Genomic DNA, 21,179 nt, shown 5'->3' with positions numbered 1-21,179 from the left:
GGCGAAACTGCAGTGGCACATTTTCCATAAAAATTGGTAAATCGTTTGATAGGAATCTTCGAAAAGATTCTCCGTTCAATCGGTCAGGTAAAAAGAACGGACCAATAAGCCGGTCATGAAGCATACCCATCCAAACATTACATCGAAATTCGTGTTGAAAGTTTCTTTGTCTGGTAGTACGTGGATTATTATGAGCCCATACATGGCTATTATGAGAATTGAATATGCCTCGTCTTGTAAAGGTCGCTTCATCTGTCCATAATATCATTGATGAGAAAAGATTGTCCCTTTCTACTGCATTCACATACCAGTTACAAAATTCGACTCGTTTCTGATAATCGATTGGAAGTAATTCTTGTACAGGTGTGTAATGATATGCGAATCTGTCATCAGCACGCAATGTTCTCCAAATAGTGTTTCGTGATATCTGCAGTTGAGCTGAAGCACGTCGAACATTTTGTGTAGGAGTATTATCAAAAAGATTTAAGATTCTTTCCGAGCGTCGTCGGTGTCTTAGAGCTGAACGAACATCATCATATTCATTCATAGGTCGAAATGAACCCAAATTACGTAATTGCAAATGGGCACATAACATAAACATCTTCGACCTTCCAAATTCTACACTATGTTCCGTTGTTACTTATCTCATATTTCTTTTCAATATTGGTTTATAACTTTGTAATAAAGCATTTCTAAGCAAACTCGATTTAAGAATTTTTTCTTATTTCCACTAGTAGAATATGCTCCCGCAGTTTGTCGGTTAAAACCCGGGACACCCTGTATATATATATATATATATATATATACGTAAAATGTATCATATGTACGCATTATATATACTAATTCGAGCATCTGAGCGCATCTATATGTGACTATCACTATTATTTTATGTATTTCGACTGTGCGTTCTTGCAACTGATTCAGACTAGACTACCCGTCAGTTTCAGCCTCATTTCAGACTTATTGTAGCGAGCGATGTGATGCGAGAGCCTGTGGCTCTTGGATGTAAAGTACGTCGCCAGCGTGAAACTTGTACACGATTTCGTACATTGCGTATATGCATACTCTGTTATCTTTACACATCTTTACGCGACGCAAACAAAAAAAAAAGAGTACTTCGTTTCTTGTTTTCGACGTAGAACGTGTGATCTGTAAATAACGTTAAATAACGCCAGGTATGTAGAACGGCGATCTCATATTGCACTCTTGCATTCCACGATATTCAGAAGAAGACAGGAACGTCCCGAAGCGATGACAGAATCGGAGAACCCAAAACAATTCTAAAGCTCCATTGGGATTCCGTTGCAAAGAGAGATTCTGCGGAGGGACGTTCAGCTCAGTCTGTCTCGGCAGAAGTGGATAATCCTCCAGTTTGTTCCGTGATACGAGACTTGCGATAAGACCGCGGCTCGCTAATTATTTCTAATTAAGTTTGTTTAGCTGGCAAACACGTTACAGGGAAACGTCACTGTACATAAACTAGATAGACGAATGCCGTAAAGAGTTCTGTTATTTATTGTGCGTTGACTTATTTACATCGTTTACGTGTTAAATAATATAATTTATTTATGCGCACGCTTTTGCGCGGCGCAATCCCAACACTGGTCAGTTTATACGTTCTCGTGGAACTCGATACAAATTTGCACAGTGAGAATGTTAGTATTATTGTGTCTCTTGTATCACCGTGTAACGTTACTACTCTCGCCAAATGCACAGTCGCGCCTGTCCAGCTATCCCGGATCAGGCACAACACTGTCTCGGATAACACTTGCATTCGCACTCTGGAAATTTGTGGACGCTGTCCTTTCGCATCTAAGTTAAGAAAGAAGCGTTATTGCGAACGGAATCTGTGCGCGGGGTAGGTTGAGGGGGCGGGTTGATCTTAACGTTTTAATATCGGTATACGATATTTCTAAAGGGTTTTTTGGTTTGGTTCGGTGTCATGGTGATCTCTCGAGTCCGCGAGTTTGCTACTCGGACTTGGATATCCTTGGATATCTGAGGTAGATACATGCGTAACGCATTAATTGTTACCGTCACTAGCGTTCGCTGCATTGCGAAAACAGTGTAAGACTTTCAACAAAACGAATAAAGGAGTCGTCCAAATCTAGCAGCCGTAATATTTATTCATACGTTGGACAAGTAACGTGACGCGATTATGGCGCGTCTTGGAGGTACTGAAGAATTCGTGGGCTCGGCAAAGGGAATAACCGACAAGTACGTATGAAATAAGCTTTATTTTCGAAATATTTATAATCGCTATGTACATGGTTCTGTACAAAAGTTTAGAAAAACTAATTCACACACGAATTCACTACGTACAGTAAACGCAATCATCATAATAAATATGTACAATTATAAATAATCGTCTCATTGATCGTACCTAGTTCGCTCTATAATCGTCAGTATTCAATCTTACGATAAAAACAGCATTATTTATAAGTACAGACTTAACAGGTTGCAATATACAATCTCCCGCATATTTATACACGTATATGTAATACGTAATCAACGTAAAAATTTCTCTAGACGGAAACGAAAAGGACAACACACTTGATCGAATAAAACGTCCGTTGTGCACTCCGTCGTCCACAATAGTGGCGTAAAAATTTATACAGCATGTACAAGGGAGATATTAAAATGATATTGGTTAAGATTACTTGGCGCAACGTATAGCTTAATATATTTCAATATATACGGCTACTTAGAATCTAAATCAGACCGCGTTGACGCAAACACATAAAATTCAACGGTTTAAAATGCAGGGAAAATACATAACGTTCTGCAAGGGTGGAATGTTTCCTTCCCGTCTCTCTGACGAGAGAAAGTCGTATTTAAATGCACATTAATTTCTATGAAAAATGCTTCGTTTGCGAGATCCAATTTTCCGTTTAGGACGAATAATTTTCAACAATTCTAATATATTTATCGCAGAGTCCCTCCCATTCGCTGGTTGCTTTCATCATGCTGAACAGCTGCTTCGTCACGATTTGTTCTTGTACAAAAATGATATATATATATATATATATACACCTGATGAAGACTTTAAATAGGACAACATGTAAACTACGTGGGAAACTACTTCCGCGAGACACTTCCGAGTTCACAACATAGAGGAAATATAATTAATTATAAAATTGATCCATATATTGATCTTCCGTTTTCTGTATATATAAAGGACATAATCACGATAAATCACAAGAATCATACACGAAACTCCTCCTCAGGGAAATGAGAACAATTTTCTTGACATTTTTTTCTCTCCTCGATTAAAGACGACAGAAGTCACATTTACGATAAACAGATGAATCGTCACACGTATGAGGTAAAGATCGTAAGCACTCTGGAAGAATGCAACCAGTCCATTTGTCCTTACTAACTAGCAAATAAATAATAAAATAATAATAAAGTTACAAGTGTTTTGAGGTATATTGATACGCACCATTAAAACATGGATGCAAATAAATCGAGGCTAAGTAGTAATTATGGCAAGTATGACACAGATTTAGATATGGAATTCTCAAAAGTGAGAAATTATTAATTAATTACGTAATTGAATAATAATAATTATTATTATCACTGCATGGAGGTATTAAGCGTGACAAACGATTACTAATTCCCTATATGTACCTTGTACATACATCGAGAATAATCGATTTTCGATTTATAACAGTAAAAGTAGTGTTAGCCAAGAGAAAGTTCTGACAAATTACGGAAACGTATTCCCTTGTTAATCGATCAACAACTGATACTGCTTAAAGCCTCCACGTATTTGTGCACACGCACACAATCACGCTAATCGAACAGATCGACTGACACAACACAATCAAAGTAACAGTCACGGTATTAGCCATTGCGTATACGCTGGATGGTATAATCTTCGCAGTGGTATAAATCTTTCGAACAAAGTGCCTATTATTTACAATATCATCTCCATACTCTGCAAGTAATCTAGCAGGCACGCATTCTCCGTAAAGAATATTGTACACAGGCTGCCGTCGGTGCGCTCGCTCTACCTGAACGTAGACCAATGTCGGTACGATGCAGAGAACTTGGCGTTTAGAATGCATTGCACTGCCTCAAGCGAGCCTTTTGAGGATATGTGTTTCTCGAGTGTGATGTGTTAGCCGTCCAGCGGCGGTCCTAAGTACACCATGGACACTTCCGTGTTCCCGTAAACCGCAGACACGGATGGGTACAATCTCTTGTCTGGCAATCCTGTTCATCAAAGTGACTCGTGTGTAAGCGCTCACGTTGCTATCTTAAGATTTCAAGGTAACTTAACATCTTAAGATTATTAATTTCAAGATACTCTCGGAAATTAGAGAAAAACACAAAAGCTATCTCGAGAATTATCAGTAATAAAATATTGTTGACATCAATCAATATTGCAGAAGGAATCCTCTGCAGCGAGCATACAAGGAGCCATACCTCTGAAAGCTACACCCAAAAATTCATAATTCTTCTCGAAAGACAGCGTATTGTCGTCACAATCTAAAATTACCCTAATTCTCTCGCCGACCTACGGTAATCATTGTGTCATTAGAAACAGTTCTGAAAGTGCAGGGTAACGCAAGAGTATCACAATGCAAGGACACAAATTATTTGGCAAACTTGTGGCCACTTGTGCGTGTGATTTTTCAATTCGGTACCTGATACTTCGGAGCATTGTTGAGCAGGGGATAATTTCCCTGGGGGTCTCCATTATGCAACAGATGGTTATCCACGAGGTTCCAGCCCCAGGAGTGCTCGTCAGAGCCGAGCAACGCCACGTACCCGTGACACAACAGAGGCGCTTCTTTAGTAGCTATCCCTATCACCGCTACTGTCCCCAGCGGTCCTTCCCAAATCACCTCCCACGCGTGACGCCCATGTCGGAAGCCTATCTTGCCTCTACACGCGTCTGTGCTCTGTGCTACGGGATTTCTGCAACGATAAAATCACTGATGACAGGTAGGCTTCGGACGTCACACTTGCCACACTATTTCAGGCTCATTCCATGCTCATTATAACATTTACTGGCTACACGCAGTGTCTATCAATTCTGTAACAGTTAAAACATAAACATCGCGCATTTCTTTAATCATAGATCCACTGTATTTAATTCAACTTCAATCGTAACTTCACAGAGCGTCCGCACGTGAAGCTAAGCTTTCAAGAGAAACCCACGGATCAACTGTCAAACTTCTCCCTTCAGAGCTACACCTTGTGCATCAACCGAGCACTCTGCAATCGAGAAAAGGAGCGACATTAATTCGCTGCCACGGTAGCGGCTGTTTTCCAGGGCGATTCGCGTGACGAGCGCGGAGCGGGACGCGAGCCGAGTTCAGCGGGAGGCGGCCGGGCATCGAACGCTGGACCAACCTGTGCAGCGTGAATCCGTTCGGCTTGATGTAGATGTTGCGCGAGCAGTCGTTCGGGTTCCACGCGTGGTAAAACGCCCGCAGCTTCGACTTGTACGTGGGCACCGACGACAACAAATCGGAGCTGAGGGCCTCCTGCGCGAGCTTCCGTATACAATGCGTCCGCCACACTTCGTTGTTCTCGTCGTTGAGGAACTGGTACCACCGCTTGCACACCAGCGAGCAGTTTCTCAGCGTGTGCAGATCCAGATACGAGAATATCACCTCTAAAACATGGTCAGACGCCCGCAGTGCTATATCGTCCATTTTGCCGGGTCTGTTCTAGCACGAGCCTGCTGATTTTGTGTTGACTAAAGTGCAGCGCGCACGCGCGGGGTAGGTGCAGTAGCGCGATCTGAAGTTCCCTCGCTTCTATCGTCGTTCGGTAGTTCGGTTCCTCTCGCGGTCTTCCGCAAAGTGGTAAAGAAAATTATAAAATCCGTCATTCGATTGCTTACTCTATAATATATAACACTATTGATAACATATAATATATAGGAATATAACTAATTTGATGCGTTATTCAGTGGAATTTCTTGAACATAAGATTTGTCTCATTCATCGGAATGATTTATCGATTAAGAATTTTTCCAAGTTTCCTTGAGCCATATTACGTGAAGATATTATAGATTATGTTTAATTCGCTGTCGAGCCGTTCAATAGCGTAATTTTTTAATTAAACACAAATAGAGGTTCGTAGCCGAATTTCTTGGAATTCATTTTCGCCGCAACACGGGGCCGTGGCGTCATCTGTCAGGATTTGTGGCAACTACGTAACCGTACTATGTAGTCAGAATAATAACTTGCCATTTACAGATATTTTTTTATCTGCCTGAATTACATGAAGCCAGTAATATATCAGTTCGTAATATATCATTGTGAATATCAAATTTTCAAAATTAAGAAATTAATTAACAATTTTATCTAAGCAGAAATACTAAACAGAAATAAATATTCTTTTTTCAGATCGAATAGATATTTTGCAGTAGTTTTACAGTACATCATGGAGGATTGAGTTGCGGAGAACATCGGAGGATTCGTTTCCAGTGAAGCAACATCGGCTCACAAGTTAGTTCTCTAATAATTATTTCGCTTTTTAAATTTTAATTGATTCATCAATTGAGTTAAATTGATTCTAATACTTGAATTAAGATTATAAAAAATTAACAATCACCATACGCATTCTTCTTTCTAAACTCAATTAACTTGATATAATACGTAAATATAATTCTTATGAAATATTTAATGCGTACCAATTAATTTTTACAACAAAGCAAACAAAGTTTTCTATGCTTATTGAAAACTGTTGGCAAAAATAACAGAAAAATTTTGAATGCTTACGTGATCTTGTGCCATGGGTCAATGCAAGTTTATTCCTCCGGCGTTATTCATTGACGCATACAATATCTTTTATAATGTGTTATTGATAAATTGATTAATATTATAAAATGATATATGATGTTATTAAAATTGCACACGATAATAATCAAACTGACATATTAATTTTTGAAATTTGATCATGATAAATTTTAGAGAATATTAAATTTTAAATTATTTTGCACAATTAAAAATTCTTATAATATGCAGAATTAATTACCTCTCGCGAATAGTTTATACATTTTAAAATATAATAATTATTTTGCGACTTAAATACTTTATGTATAATATTAAAATTATATACCAAATGATGAGGACGCTATTTTATTTCTAAATTTTTAATATAACATTAGTAGTTGGCAAAAGATACTTCATGCAGCTTGTTTTTTTCATCAAAATGATTTATATAAACAAATTATGTATTTAAAAACTAATTTATAAGCACTTGTAGAGAGAAAATAAGTTAGCAAAATTTACACAACTATAAACCATTCGATATTTTTGTATTATAACATGTGTACGTTACAGAGCAATCACAATTTCTTTACATGTACATTTTTATCACGCGGCTACGACCGCGTTATAGGTATATTATTATGTCTCACTATTTTACTATTTTCGGCGGACCGCCGTATTGTTTCGTCAGTTGAATGATTCTCTCCGCCTCGCGAATACCGCTTAGCCTTGCACCATGTACCGTACTATAGTGCCCTGGTATAGTAGCTTCACCCGCAAACAAGAGTATTGGAGGCGTCGGTTCACACGAACCTAAAACATATGATATAATAATTTATACGTGCTAATTAATCGAATATTTATTAAATAATAAAATATCGAAGAAGACTGATAATCAAGATTGAAGATAATGTTTGATTATTGAATTTTCATAAAATTATATTGAGAGTTTAAATGATGGATGCTCACGAGCAAACTTTGAGCCTACCTGGTAATGGACTGGCCAGATCACATTGATGGCCAACAGTGCTGTCCATCGCCATGTAACTGTAGGCACCAGCAAAGTATTGATCCATGCACCACTTGCTCCTTAGAATATTGGCGGGATACGGTAACGTGGGATCACCGGTAAATTGACGAAGGACCCGCGTTATCGATTCCACCACTTCCTCGTCAGAACACAGCTCCATGTCCATAGCTTCGCGTCCACATACCCAGGCGCACAGCACGTGTTGAGAGTTAGCTAACTCCTCCACGTTTGCCAGACCTGAAAAGGGATTGAACTGTTAGTTTACCAAAAATCAACTGCGTTTGCTAAGACTTTTGACTTATCGTCTTTAATATACGCAAAAGGATATAAATTTTTATCATGTACGAATCCGCAAGAATCCGTTGTTCTCTTTTTACAAGTGACTTCTGCGAACACTTTTCTTCAAATAAGACAAATGAAAATAAGACAGACAGCGATGAGAGAGCAACAACCTTTCACCCAACCGTCTCTGTCCGTCAGCTCTTCGGCGGACCAAGCCAACTTGATGCAACCCTCTCGCCAGACCCAGAAAGGTCTCGCGTATTCGAGGAATATCTTATTGACGTGACCGTAGCCAAGCTTGTTGATGGCTTCGACTTTTTCTGCTGGTAATCCAGGACAGAACAGCTTCGTGTGATGATGCTTCAGGACTCCAAGCGAGACGGTCACGATGACATAATCAGCAGGAAATTCCTCGCCGTCACAACACTTGACCACCGCTCGAGGGGATGAACCGCTCACTGCACCCCATCGAACGCAGCTGACTGGTTTGCAGTATCTAAAAACGTTGAAAAATCCGACAGTTGGACAGTTCTAAAAGTTCTACAATTTCCCCTGCAAAAGAATGCGGCCGTTTTCTTCTTTCGCCAACTGAAATCGTTTCTGAATGCTCGTTGTACAAACCTGACGCAACAACTAGGCAAGTCTCGAAGTAGCGGCGCCAGCACCCCCACGTACCCCAACGGTACTCTAATATTGCCGCCGGGGATTTCAATGTAACTGCCAAACTGATCAGCCGAGACGAGCGAGAGGTCATCTCCGCATCGGCATTTCACGCAGTTCGTCATGCCGTACATCACCCTCGCGGCATCATACCTGCAATCGAGGAGTCGTCCATGTCATTTCCACTCGTGCAGAAAGATAGGATTGAATCGTGAAGTAATTGCACAGCGATGTAACAGCGATGCCATGCTTTTCGAGATTTTATGTCGAATCAAACTCGCTTTCTTGTGTCTCGCTTTTGCCCCTAATTTCAACTCAAAATTTAATTCAACAAAGATTCTTTTGAACATTTTCATGGTGAATTGTATTTTCTGCAGATATCTTCGACTATCGACAAAAGTCTTGTCTATTTCCGACTTGGACACTCAAGCAAACATTTTACATCGCTGCCGGTAAGACGTGTGGTTGACCTGAGCAACTGTACCGTTGCTCCTCCGGGAAGTTGTGCAGCTCCTGCTGAATTCTGACGCCCATAAAATTCAGCAACGTACCGTGGGCACGGCCGCAACCAAGAGCGAAAAGAGCCGCCGCTTGCTGCTCGATCTGTCGGAAGGTGTGATACGCCGTGATGCTGACCGGAAGATCGATGGCCCGGCCATCGCTAGTACAGAAGAGCCCGCGGCTCGGATCAGGCCGGAAGAGCGGCGCCTTCAGCAAACCCTCCTGCGCCGCCAGGGTGAACACTGGATTCGCCACGCAACCACCCTCGATCCACGTGGCTCCCATCTCCGCCACGACGTCACCCAACCAGCAAGAATGGATTCGACCACCTGGTCTGAGATCGAAAAATTAGACAATCATAAATCGCTGAGTTTGCAAACACAAAAGCGAAATTTCGCGTTGGAAGTTTATTATAATACTAAACGCCGAGATTAATAGCTAATCGTGAGACACGAAATGTATTAAGGCTGTCAGTTCTGCACGGAATACCTATCTGTCGCCTCTAAAATCGTAAAATTTTGAAAGCCGCACTGAGCCAGTCGATGTGCCGCCGACAATCCAGCCATGCCAGCGCCTATGATTACGACGCTCGGTTCCGGCTTGCATGGATCTATCATACAGGGATCCAGCTGGCACGTTTCGAATTTTGCTGGTTTTATGCATTTCGATATATCTTTTTTATCACCGCCTTTGTCCGAAAACAATCTGCGAGAAATGCGGAATCCTTTTGTAATAATATTATTCTATCAATTAATCAGAGTTTAATTGCAGGTAGAAAAATCAGCCTTACTTTTTTATTTCACAGACTTTTATTAATCACAAAATTAATACTACAAAATTTATTAAGAAGAATTATTAAGAAGTGCAAAAAATTTCGCGATTTTCGAAAGAAGCAAATGTGATTTTACTTGACATGTCGATTGACGATACGTCTTATAATGTCTCATACCTTATGAGAAACCGCTGTAGCCTCCAGGATGACACCCTGGATCTCGAAAGGATCATCTCATTGGATGAAAACTGTTGAAACTAGTAGATTTATCATAAAAAGATAATATCTAATCCTCGTAAATTTAGACATACAAAGGCGGATTGCCACGAGAGAGACATGTCATTCGCAAACAAAGAATTTCGATTATTCTGACCGTCTACTGTTGCCCAGTTATCATTTCCTACTATCTGATGTTAGAATCAAGAACGTCGACGTTCACTAATGTAACAGTAATAATAATAATAATTATTATTATTATTAATTTTAATAATTTTAATTCTGATGAGCATATTTTAAAATGTTGTTATCTTATCGCTAAAATACGATTCAACAATAGTAGGTAAAAACGCCGAACATGTGTTTTCATGCGTATACCGTAATAATTTATTTAACTACACATAATATTATCATTTCTTAACATAATTAAGCTTATTTTTTTACGTTGTAAAATTATTTCTCATAGTTTTACGTGCATATAACGTATTTTATAATGAAGATTTATTTGTAAGTCCAATTCTAAGATATATACACCTACATACATAATTCTGGAATCTATATATAAAATGCGAATGCGTAAGCAAATATATGATAATGCAAAGAAGTGCAAGTCTAGCGTGCAAATTTTATTGCAAATACAACAAATTATGATATTTTTTGTGAAATTTCCTTTGTATTTAGATTAAGATCCGCTATTCGCGTCGCGATATCGTTCGGCAATTTTGTAGCATCATGGATCTTCTCTTTACATAATTCCTCTTGCAAAATTTCTGTTGTCTGGCTGTTTATCTCGTTCCACGAGACAGCGATGTCCTCTTCCGTGCATAATCTGCTGCAAATGACGAATCTGGCGATAACCTTGTTCTCATACGATCCAGCGACCAGATAAATCCGTCTTCTAGCCTGCAGACGATCCAGCAGCTTCTTTGTCAAACTCTCATCACCCTGAAAGCACAAAATGAAGACTTATTGACAATCTTGTTTGTGATAAGCAAATAATTTAATTTGGCAGCAAATTTTTCTTTTGAGAAAGACATATTCGGATAAACCGCCAGACAAAAGAACGGAAGACACGCGTAAAAGGAGGCATGAATATTAATCGTCACAAATCAGAGAATTAAATCAGAGAATTAAAATAATGTTTAATTTCTTAATTGATCGGAGATTGATAAGACGAAGTCGGAAACGTACTTTGAGACGGAAACAAACGATAGCCATGCAGACTTCGGCGACTATCTCGAATCTATCGTCCGATCTGACGTACTCCTCGAAGACATGCGCCAATCTTATTGTGTGACGAATGTGCCGTTGAAGTCCTTCCGCGCCATAAATGCGGAAAACAAACCACATCTTCAATGAACGGAAACGTCGACCCAACGAGATCTGCCAATGCTGCGTGTCGCAGGAAGCAAAAATATTTTTGTTACGACATATCAGTTTGTTAAGAAGGGAATACGTGACAACATGTGCACAATCTTACTCTATAATCGGCTACGATTTTCTTATCAGGAGGAAGATAGGTTCTGCTAACGCTGAATGCTTCTATAAGTCGTCTTGAGTCTTTCACCCTGAAACAACGAAGGATGAGATAATTATTTAGTGATCAAGGATGTACAGTTTATTTACTAAAGGAAAATGCAGAGGAGAATATTTTTACACATACGCACCACATTATCGAGGCATCGAAGTTGATGAGAAGCCACTTATGTGCGTTCACATTAAATGAGTCCACATACTCAACGCCGGCTAATAAATAACGATATTCCGGACAGACGAATGATCCGCCTGAATCAATGCGATTAATGAGTACGATGATCTTGTAATTTAGGTTTTATAACGAATACAAAATTTATAAAACGTATAATTGATGGTAATTAACCGAATAATCGAAAACTACTTTCTTTAAAGGGGGATTCTCATGTAACGAGTCAAAAAATTTTTTTGCTTAAATCAACTCTAATACATGTGGAAAATATGTTCCTAAAGTTACAAATCGATATTCGACCTCTACGTATAGTTATAGTCGAGTTTTCGACCGCGCGTTGAGTAGGTAGCTGGGAGCGCTCGGAGCGGAGACACGCGTCTCGTCTGTCCTCACTCATACACTCGTACATAACAAACAGCTTCGCAGGTATACGTCTAATGGTTTTCTTTTGTTGTGATATACCTTCGCGTACTTGTATAGCTGAGGCAGGAAATTTTTACGAGAGCTTCAATTCGTGTGTTTGGCGTTTGGCTCCGAAATATTTATATTGTGGCATCCGAACAGTGGAAATAGCCGCATATATTGCTGCAGGATTATTCAACGAAGGCTATTTCGCCGTTTTTAAAATTATGGACACATTAGAACTAAAGATCGGTACCCATTGTAAGGAGTATGCGGACTCGTATGACGCCGCGCGAATACGGCAACAGGAGTGACGAAGCCTCAGTAGCTCGAAAGAAGCTCGAACTGCTCGCAAAGAACTGAATTTACAACAGCAGCAATTATACGAGGATGCAGAAGGCCTACTATATGGCCCTGGAATCGCCGATTAGGACTGTAAGTATTGAAAAGCATTACTTTTTATAACCGAAAACTTTAAACGCGTTTTTCTCGAAATCACTTTTTTCAAACTGGTGTGCAGGATAACTAAAAAAATATTAGACCGATTGGGCTCTTTCGGGGCTCTACATGTAGACAATTATATTGTTCATCGTATGAACCTCAAAAGCAACAAAAATTTTTAAAGTAAATAATGTTTATTTCACAATAACAATGAAAATTTTAATGGAAAAACAGCATTTTTTTTTCAAATGTTGCCATTCTTTTCAATTTGGTTTTTTTTCTTGCTTCATGAGGTTCAAACGATGCGTAATGATCTATAATTAATAAATATTTTTGAATATTCTGTTTCAGACCATTACAGCGGATGCTAGACTGCACACCGTTTGACACCTGCGACGCCGAAGCCGCTGTAGGCGGCGTCCATACCTATATCTATATATATGTTTTTTTTAACCAAAAAAATATTTTTATATTCTCTTTACATGTATTGATGTACTATTAAAGTTTGAGATCCTTTGACTAAATACGTTCTTGAAAAAAAATTCCGAAAAATCTGCTTCTTTTTGGCTCTTTACATGAGAATCCCCCCTTAAGATTGATATATTTTAAGAATAATCTGCGATTGTATATTATATAAATATAAATCGCAACGAGAGCGATAACATAGACATAAAATTAAATAATAAAAGGATAAATTAGATAGAGTAGATTTAAATAAAATAATTAGCATACGTTATATATAATACTAACCCGCATAAGCAGCATCGACGTGCAACCACACATTGTACTTTTTACATATAGGCCCTAATTCCTCGAGATTGTCGAAAGCGCAAATATTAGTAGTACCCAAAGTCGCGACGACGTAGCATGGGATCAGGCCTTTCTCCAAATCTTCCTCGATCGCTTTCTTCAAGGTTTCTCCGCGCAGAGAATGCTTGTCGTTCACCGACAATAATCTCATCGGTACCGATCCTAAAAGCCCAGCCTTCTCCACCGAAGAATTCGATTGATCTGAAAATTTATAGAGAAACATATATATGTTACATAAAGTATGTACATCAGAAAATGTTCTGTAATATCAACTTTCTCGAACGCATGCAGTTTATTGAGGTATAATTATTCAATGATGATTGATTGAATGACTGATAAGATCGAAAATATCAAATTTTGCAAAGCAGAAAAGTTGTGATAAAAACCGCAAAGAATTTGAAGAAAGAAAAGTAAGAAGCTACTTACTGGAGGTATATGCCACCAATTTGGACTTAATCTGATCCTCGTCCAGTTCTGGATAAAGATTTTTCACTCGTCGGGTTGCGTAATCTTTCGCAGCCAACAGACACACAAATGTACATTCACTTGCCGACCCCTTGAAATTAATAAAATTAATTAAATGATTATATTTGTCATATATAAATTAATAATATAAATATATATTTATTATACTAAAATTTCTATTATACCTCAAACTTTCTAGTATACTTTATGTATCATTAGCGAGATATAATAAATATCTAAACTTTTCGAATAATAAATTAAAAGAATCAACTGAATTATACTATGATTATTAAACATTATTCGGAATCGGTGAGCTCAGGAGAAAGGAATCTACGTTCAAAGCGGCTCGTTGGTCTAGGGGTATGATTCTCGCTTAGGGTGCGAGAGGTCCCGGGTTCAAATCCCGGACGAGCCCGATTTTTTCTTTTTTTAATTTTTTGAAGTCGCATTTTTCACATCAATTATTAAAATCGAAACTTGATATTCATATTAAGGTCTTTTGCATAGAAAGCATTTATGTGCAGGAATTACTTGTATGATTCCTCCGCCATTCTCATTTTTGCAAAATAAGAAGTCTTCCGGTAAATGTAATAGCCGTGCAAGCCAATCGCACATGACCATTTCGAGTTCGGTGTAGGCTGGCGATGTTATCCACGAAAACCCTACAGCTCCAATTGCACTACTCATAATATCGGCCACAAGAGAGGGTAGAGAGTTACCCGTTGGAAAATATGCATGGAAAAATGGCGAGTTCCAATGCGTGATCTATAGGATTTACAATTTTTATTCATTTATTTATACTAATATTTATTTATAGCATTTATACAGTTTCTAAAACTAATAAAGCTTAATTTCTCCTAATTATTCTTTCATTTCAAGCATATAAAATAAAAGAGAAAAATATAAGTTATATATTATAACTTATACATTAATTATCTTAATAATTATTATTTTATACACACACACATACAGACGAAGATGTGAAAAATTTACTTAATCAGAAAAGCTCTCGACTACAAAATGCAGAGATAGATTAACTATAATAAAAAGAAATAACTATAAAGAAAACGATTGCAACTCACCCCTGGCATAATGTATTGCTCGATATCCTTCATTATTTCTTGCCATTTTTCCGATTTTTCGGGCATTTCCTTTGGCAAAGCTTTGATAAGATAACCCGGCTCGACATCGGGCAGGACGTTTCTGTCCCTTATATTGTCGACGTAATCAGCGACGAAGTCGATAACTGCTTTCGCAAAATCCGTAAACTCCGAGGTGTCCATATCTTCTGGATTAAAGAATCATGCACAATCGCTTTGTAAAAGCGTAAAATGAAACAGATCTATTGCGATCGAAATCTACAGCCCAGAAACAAAGTGAATTGAATTACTACTTTCCGTCTCGCAATGCTAAAACCGAGAGCACAATTCTTGCAAAAACTTAAACACTGTATTGTAGATCGATTTATATAACTGTGCCGTTATGTCGCTGAGAATTCCACTGAAGCAGTAAACCTGGAATTTACGATAATTGTCACTTTATCTTAAATCTCGCTCACTAATTACGATTTAAGCAAAACAATCTCCGAGACCTTGAGTCTTCTCGGTTAACATTGTTTTCTCGACGCAAATCGCCCGCAGTTTCGACAGAGGAACGCGACGTCGCAAGGATAAAATATGACGCTCTTGTTCAAATGCATATCTTCCATAAAAATCATATATCACATTGAAAGTTGTGCTTCAGAGAGATATAAATAGGAAATATTTCTTACATTAATGTTTAATACGTTGTTATAAGATCTCGTACTATAAGATCGCGTTTTTTTTATTTTACTTTCATTCATACATTATCCTCGATCTTGATCGAACTCTCGTACGTCTCCGATCTGCATAGAGTGTGTCACACGCGACAACGAAAATTTCACTTAGCAAGCACTACTTTCATGAGCATCATCGTCTAGAAGCGATCTCACATTTACATTTGTATCACCATCGGCTTGATCACTAACGAAACACAGTTTCAGACACGCAACACACAATTTGAGACATGCAACCGATTGATTTACAGGAGACTCGGACGCGTGAACGGGCAGATCATTCGTGAGTGTTTTCGGTTCGGACACTGCCCTAACGTTAAATACTGCCATCCAGAAAACTTTCACTTGCTTTCTCCGCAATCATACGAAATATTGGTCCGTGCCGGCCGCGGAAGCAATTCTTTTCTAGTGTTTTAAATACGATCTTTAGCATCGATCAATCGCGTTCTTCTTCGTTGTGAATTTAACTGTTTTGCCAATTTGCTCGTTGTCGCATAATGCTTATTGCAATTAATTTTTATCTATAAGTTTAGTTATAAGAAATCCTGTATTTATCTGAAACCGTTTTGCTTTATTGCTTTTTTCTCGTTAAAAGTTACTTAAATTTACTAGGTATCTTTATGTATGAATATATATTTTTAACATGTTGTACGCGAACTCAGGCAAACATGCACGTAACAAACGAAACAGTAGTGTCCATGTAGTTATTTTTAAACTTACCTACCTTGAAGAGATATTGATTGTTTAAGGTATTTATTTAATTTTAAAAAGTTGGCAGAATCTTAATCTTTCAATTAAAGAGTATCTATATATCTGGCAGACAGTCATTGATCTGGGCAACAAGTCGTCTGGTTACCAAATCGCAAGCGAATCGTTAATCTGTAACAAATTAAAGTTACGGCCTTGAGTTTTCCACGTGAAAAACAAATGTCGCCAAGCGAAACGGCTTTTTCCGTTACGATCGAAAATTTAATGCTCGTGCGATCACTTAAAACGCATCTACATCGTCTTTTTCTCTCGCTCCGTGTGATTTTTTATTTACATCTTCTCTTGCTTTTATGAATTCTCCCTAAAACTCTATCAGTTTCGGAAACTATTGGCCCTATTATATTAATATTATAATAACATTATATTATAATAAGGAAAAGTAGGTCTTCTTAGGTAGTCTTGATGAATTTCTCTATGCATATGCTTTCTCAGATTTTCTGTTGAATGGCAAACAACAGAACAAAATATTATAAATTTAGTAATATTGTTAATATATATTACTAAAAGTACGATATAAAGCACTCCTATTTGTGCTTCGTGTCTGTTTAAATAAATAGACCTATTGTTTTTAAATCATTAAATTCAGTGTTGGGAACGTTACTTCAAAAAAGTAACTCGTTACCGTTACCGTTATTTTTCGTAAAAAGTAACGCGTTATCGTTACTCGTTACCAATTTTAAAAAGTAACTCGTTACCGTTACCGTTACTTAAAAAAATAACGATTCGTTACTTTTTCGTTACTTTTTTATAAAATATTTAAATAAAATATGTACTTGATTAAAAAATGTAATTATTTTTATTTTTACACAGTTGGAAAATTTGTGTTTTCTTGTTAAAAAATATGCCGGTTAACATTTTTGTGTTAAATATTTAACACATTCATGTGTTAATTTAACATGTTGCTGTTGTGTTAATTCAACTCAAGTGTTACATTTTTAAAACAACTAAAAAAAGTGTAAAAATTACACATTGTGCACCTATTTTTTATTTTACACAATAGATATGTTCCGTATTATTAGTGACAAGTTTTATTTGTTAAAATTTACAGAAAACTATGTTGAGAGTAAAGATGTATGTAAAAATAACTTTTTTTTCGAGTTAATTTTATCATTAAAAATATGTTGATTTTACACAAAATTTATTTCAAATTACTTCGCAGTTTGCATTCATTTTGGGTTAAAATATGAACATAATATTAGCGTCACCATTTAACATATCCATATTATGTTAAATTAACACAAAACTTTATGTGGACCGTTTGGGACATGTGATATCTGTTAAATTTAACACAAATTTTTCACCTGTGTATATATGTTAACATTTTATTCATATATACATATATGTATATATATTATTTTAATAATAATAAATTGGTTTTGCGAAACTCTTGCACTTATAATTGCACATTGTTTTACTTAAAATGGTAACACTAAAATTAATAAGTAATAAAAAGAACTTAATTAGTAACTAATGAAAAGAACTGAAAGTAAAGAGCTGTTGCCTGAGTGGAATCTGTGCGTTCATTCTGCTGATTTATTGAGTAGAGATAAAAATTAAAATAACGATAAAAGTAACGGTTAAATTCGTTACCGTTACTGTAAAAATGTAACTACGTTATCGTTATCGTTACAGACAGCAAAAAGTAACGATCGTTACCGAAAAATAGTAACGGTAACGGTAACGACGTTGCAAGTAACGCGTTACTTCCCAACTCTGATTAAATTTATATTAAAGTTCTGGCAAGTGGACAGATTCACACATTATTAATTTATTATTTTGTTTGGAAATTTATACAATATTTCCAAACGAAATATTGAATCTTAAATATTGAAAATTAAACGTGTCATGATTTTTCTTTTAATAGCTTCAACTTCACGTATTAATTCAGCATAAATGAGATAAAAAATGTTATTGGAGACAACATTTAGGTAGAAATATTGCATCAAACTGAAAGAAACAATTCAATAAATTTAGATGATATAGATCCAGATCAATTCTCATACCTTTGCTCTTTTCTTCTTTACAATGCTATACGAGCAAATCACCGTAAAAGCACAGTGGATGAAAATTCGTTTCACTACGAAAAACTGTTTGCTATTCTCTATTTTATACGTATATCCCCAACCGATTGCGCGCATTGCGAAATTGTTTTTCAAGAAAATATAACATTCTTGTGACTTAATGGCAATGTTTTTTTTAACGTCACTTTTTTTACCAAGAACGCAACCTTGCTTGGTATCGTTTGTACAATCGTCTTTGTTATATACCGAGATATTTATTCAATTACTGTATTTATATAGAATTTATTCGTTATTAAGAAATATTGAGAGCTAAAAATTAAAATAAAATAAAATAAAATTACAAAACTTGTAATCATACTTAATATAATTTGTAATACATAACCAATTTATTAAAATTTATTCGACGTTGATTGATTCACGTTTTTCAGTTTAGATAACTACGCACGTTGTTGTACGTCAATAGTTTTAATTCTTACTTACATTACATTTACATAACATTTGCATTATATATATGTAATGTAAATGTTATTAAAAGTAAAAAACATATGTAATTATTTACTTACGTTCATATATATAAAATACAAAGATAAGATATAATAATGCTCCAATTTTAATAAATTCACAATTATCATTATCTTTAATAAAGTAATGTCTAGCATAAATGAAGTATATGCAAAATAAAGCATTCGTTGCTTTTATTACTTGTTCCACAAGAAACAATTTATCATAATATACTTGCAGTTTATTAACCTCTAACTTTAATAAAATAAAACAAAGATATCAATTTTGATGCAAAAAGATAACTCTGGGCTCGTCCGGGATTTGAACCCGGGACCTCTCGCACCCGAAGCGAGAATCATACCCCTAGACCAACGAGCCGGTTGAAAACTTTTTTCTTTTTGATCTTCCACGTGGTCCTGTAATGATAAAGTTGCTATAAAATTAATATTACATGAAATTATATATTCAATATACTAATAAAATTGAATATTTAAGATACATACATATCTTAAAGATAAGAAAGTATTGAGGGAAAATATTTTTATCCACGCCTGCCACGTGATATGTGTGCGCATATCGATTTATCTTTACACAAAAGCTAAATGAACAATTAAGATCAACTTACATATAAGGTCTGAAAAGATTTCATTCGCCAATACATATATGACTAAAGCAAGTTTTTAAGCTACACGCATGAGTGATGTCGCATGAATCAGCAATAATCAATTTCCGCAAATTCAGGCTCGCTACCATTATACAGAAAAAATGATCTTCCATTGCGGCTCGTTGGTCTAGGGGTATGATTCTCGCTTAGGGTGCGAGAGGTCCCGGGTTCAAATCCCGGACGAGCCCGATTTTTTTTATTTATGTAACCGGTTTCTCGCTGACCCACTTTTGTGACTTTCAGTTTGGCAGTTACCCACGCGGCGAGTGTGCATGATGACACTGCATCATCGCGTTTCATCAATGGGTGAATATATCAAATTTATATTTGTTATCTGCAGTCTCTCTGTGATAATTACACTGCCGATGTTTTTGTATCTCGTTAGCTTGTATCACAGCGTTGTAAACGTCGTCAATTATTATGAAAACGATGGTTTTTGATACTTGATCTTAATTTTGGAAACAAGAGAAGTTTCCAAAATGACACATTTGAGAAATAAGAAAGTCCTGTGAAAGTTCAGGAATGTATTTCTTACCAAAAAGTGCGATTTGACTAAACAATATACTGAGAATATTGCAAGAACCAATTGCTCGATACACAAAACAAGTGTAAGATATGTATAACACATATGAAATAATACGACGAAGAGGAAAGGAACAATTTGTTATTTCACAAACATGTATTGACACAGAAAACGAGAAGAAAATAATTTGATTATATGAAAAGAAAAGGAATGATCCGTTATTTGGCAGACACAGTATTTTGCAAAAACCGAGAAGAAAACAATTTGTAAGCATGATCGTAAGAATTATTGCACGTTAACGAAAAGATTCCATTGCTACGTGCCGCTTGAACAAAATTACCATGGATTTTGAAAACTTAAAAGAAACTAAAGTTGCAGTATAAATAGAAAGTAGAGGAGTAGGGCATGTAAATAGAAAGTAAAAGAAGACACTTCATCTTGTGTCACTTTCAAATTTCCTGTTTCAGGATATTCGAGTCTATTTAATAATGAGATTTTCTATTATGTATTATATATTAGATAATCATAGCGTTCCTCGTGGATTGTATAAATAGTGATTTTTCTTTATAACTGAAGAGATAAAAAGCAGAGAAAAAAAAGATTAGTTAGTTGAAACAAAAGATTTCTTTCTTATCGATTAATATTTTGAATATTTTATTATCTTGCTTGGTTTTGTGAATAATTTATACTTTAAAGTTTAACATATTACTTGTACATGTGAACAATTAAAGCAAGATAAGCGAACGACAATTGAACAGAGATGTGACGAGGAAGTAACATGCACTAAATTGTCTTTTACGTAACATTTAAAGGTGTTTCAGCTTTTTTGCAGGTTTAGAATAAGATGTTTCTGAAGGTATTGATTTAG

At 36.5% G+C, this 21,179-nt stretch overlaps 3 protein-coding genes, 1 long non-coding RNA gene and 3 other non-coding genes across 9 annotated transcripts; 3 read left to right on the top strand and 4 right to left on the bottom strand.

The window, feature by feature from the left end:
- Positions 1 to 2,218: 2,218 nt before the first annotated feature.
- LOC105285286 (F-box/SPRY domain-containing protein 1) lies at positions 2,219 to 5,708 on the bottom strand. The gene is made up of 4 exons (XM_011349407.3): positions 5,365 to 5,708; positions 4,653 to 4,926; positions 4,432 to 4,522; positions 2,219 to 4,218 (listed from the first exon to the last, which is right to left on the bottom strand). The coding sequence occupies exons 1-4, from the start codon at positions 5,667 to 5,669 to the stop codon at positions 4,124 to 4,126; spliced, it is 765 nt and encodes a 254-aa protein (XP_011347709.1). The 5' UTR covers positions 5,670 to 5,708; the 3' UTR covers positions 2,219 to 4,123.
- Positions 5,709 to 7,383: 1,675 nt separating this feature from the next.
- Positions 7,384 to 9,824, bottom strand: LOC105285308 (spermine oxidase). The gene is made up of 6 exons (XM_011349448.3): positions 9,697 to 9,824; positions 9,191 to 9,541; positions 8,668 to 8,859; positions 8,217 to 8,542; positions 7,723 to 8,001; positions 7,384 to 7,547 (listed from the first exon to the last, which is right to left on the bottom strand). The coding sequence occupies exons 1-6, from the start codon at positions 9,822 to 9,824 to the stop codon at positions 7,384 to 7,386; spliced, it is 1,440 nt and encodes a 479-aa protein (XP_011347750.2).
- Positions 9,825 to 10,004: 180 nt separating this feature from the next.
- LOC105285288 (aromatic-L-amino-acid decarboxylase) lies at positions 10,005 to 18,903 on the bottom strand. 3 transcript variants are annotated; one of them, XM_011349408.3, is made up of 10 exons: positions 18,606 to 18,903; positions 16,555 to 16,713; positions 15,101 to 15,532; positions 14,550 to 14,783; positions 13,980 to 14,109; positions 13,494 to 13,754; positions 11,863 to 11,980; positions 11,676 to 11,763; positions 11,387 to 11,587; positions 10,005 to 11,140 (listed from the first exon to the last, which is right to left on the bottom strand). In XM_011349408.3, the coding sequence occupies exons 3-10, from the start codon at positions 15,299 to 15,301 to the stop codon at positions 10,841 to 10,843; spliced, it is 1,533 nt and encodes a 510-aa protein (XP_011347710.2). In that variant the 5' UTR covers positions 15,302 to 15,532; positions 16,555 to 16,713; positions 18,606 to 18,903; the 3' UTR covers positions 10,005 to 10,840. The 3 variants fall into 3 exon arrangements, with proteins under 3 accessions (XP_011347710.2, XP_011347711.2, XP_011347712.2); XM_011349409.3 differs by having other exon boundaries at positions 16,559 to 16,713; XM_011349410.3 differs by having other exon boundaries at positions 15,101 to 15,376; positions 16,559 to 16,713.
- On the top strand, positions 12,093 to 13,285 carry LOC113562920. Its single transcript, XR_003407251.1, has 2 exons — positions 12,093 to 12,737; positions 13,095 to 13,285. It is a non-coding gene; the product is annotated as an uncharacterized LOC113562920 (long non-coding RNA).
- Trnap-agg lies at positions 14,362 to 14,433 on the top strand. The gene has a single exon. It is a non-coding gene; the product is annotated as a tRNA-Pro (tRNA).
- Positions 18,904 to 19,430: 527 nt separating the features above from the next.
- Trnap-cgg lies at positions 19,431 to 19,502 on the bottom strand. The gene has a single exon. It is a non-coding gene; the product is annotated as a tRNA-Pro (tRNA).
- A 402-nt stretch (positions 19,503 to 19,904) lies between these two features.
- Positions 19,905 to 19,976, top strand: Trnap-agg. The gene has a single exon. It is a non-coding gene; the product is annotated as a tRNA-Pro (tRNA).
- Positions 19,977 to 21,179: the final 1,203 nt, after the last annotated feature.

The sequence above is a fragment of the Ooceraea biroi genome, chromosome 11 (assembly GCF_003672135.1).
Source record: "Ooceraea biroi isolate clonal line C1 chromosome 11, Obir_v5.4, whole genome shotgun sequence".
NCBI lineage: Eukaryota > Metazoa > Arthropoda > Insecta > Hymenoptera > Formicidae > Ooceraea > Ooceraea biroi.
Note: the sequence above shows the minus strand (reverse complement) of the source record. Positions and strands in the feature narration are given on the sequence as shown.

Coding starts and splice junctions, on each gene's coding strand:
- LOC105285286 (XM_011349407.3), bottom strand. CDS start 5,669: ATGGACGATATAGCACTGCGGGCGTCTGACCATGTTTTAGAGGTGATA. Junction 4,927..5,364: donor AACGGATTCACGCTGCACAG/GTTGGTCCAGCG, acceptor TTATCGTTGCAG/AAATCCCGTAGCACAGAGCA. Junction 4,523..4,652: donor ACAATGCTCCGAAGTATCAG/GTACCGAATTGA, acceptor TGATTACCGTAG/GTCGGCGAGAGAATTAGGGT.
- LOC105285308 (XM_011349448.3), bottom strand. CDS start 9,824: ATGATAGATCCATGCAAGCCGGAACCGAGCGTCGTAATCATAGGCGCT. Junction 8,860..9,190: donor AACTTCCCGGAGGAGCAACG/GTACAGTTGCTC, acceptor CCTCGATTGCAG/GTATGATGCCGCGAGGGTGA. Junction 8,002..8,216: donor CAGAGACGGTTGGGTGAAAG/GTTGTTGCTCTC, acceptor ATCCCTTTTCAG/GTCTGGCAAACGTGGAGGAG.
- LOC105285288 (XM_011349408.3), bottom strand. CDS start 15,301: ATGGACACCTCGGAGTTTACGGATTTTGCGAAAGCAGTTATCGACTTC. Junction 11,981..13,493: donor CGTCGATGCTGCTTATGCGG/GTTAGTATTATA, acceptor GCATTGATTCAG/GCGGATCATTCGTCTGTCCG. Junction 11,764..11,862: donor TTCGATGCCTCGATAATGTG/GTGCGTATGTGT, acceptor TCGTTGTTTCAG/GGTGAAAGACTCAAGACGAC.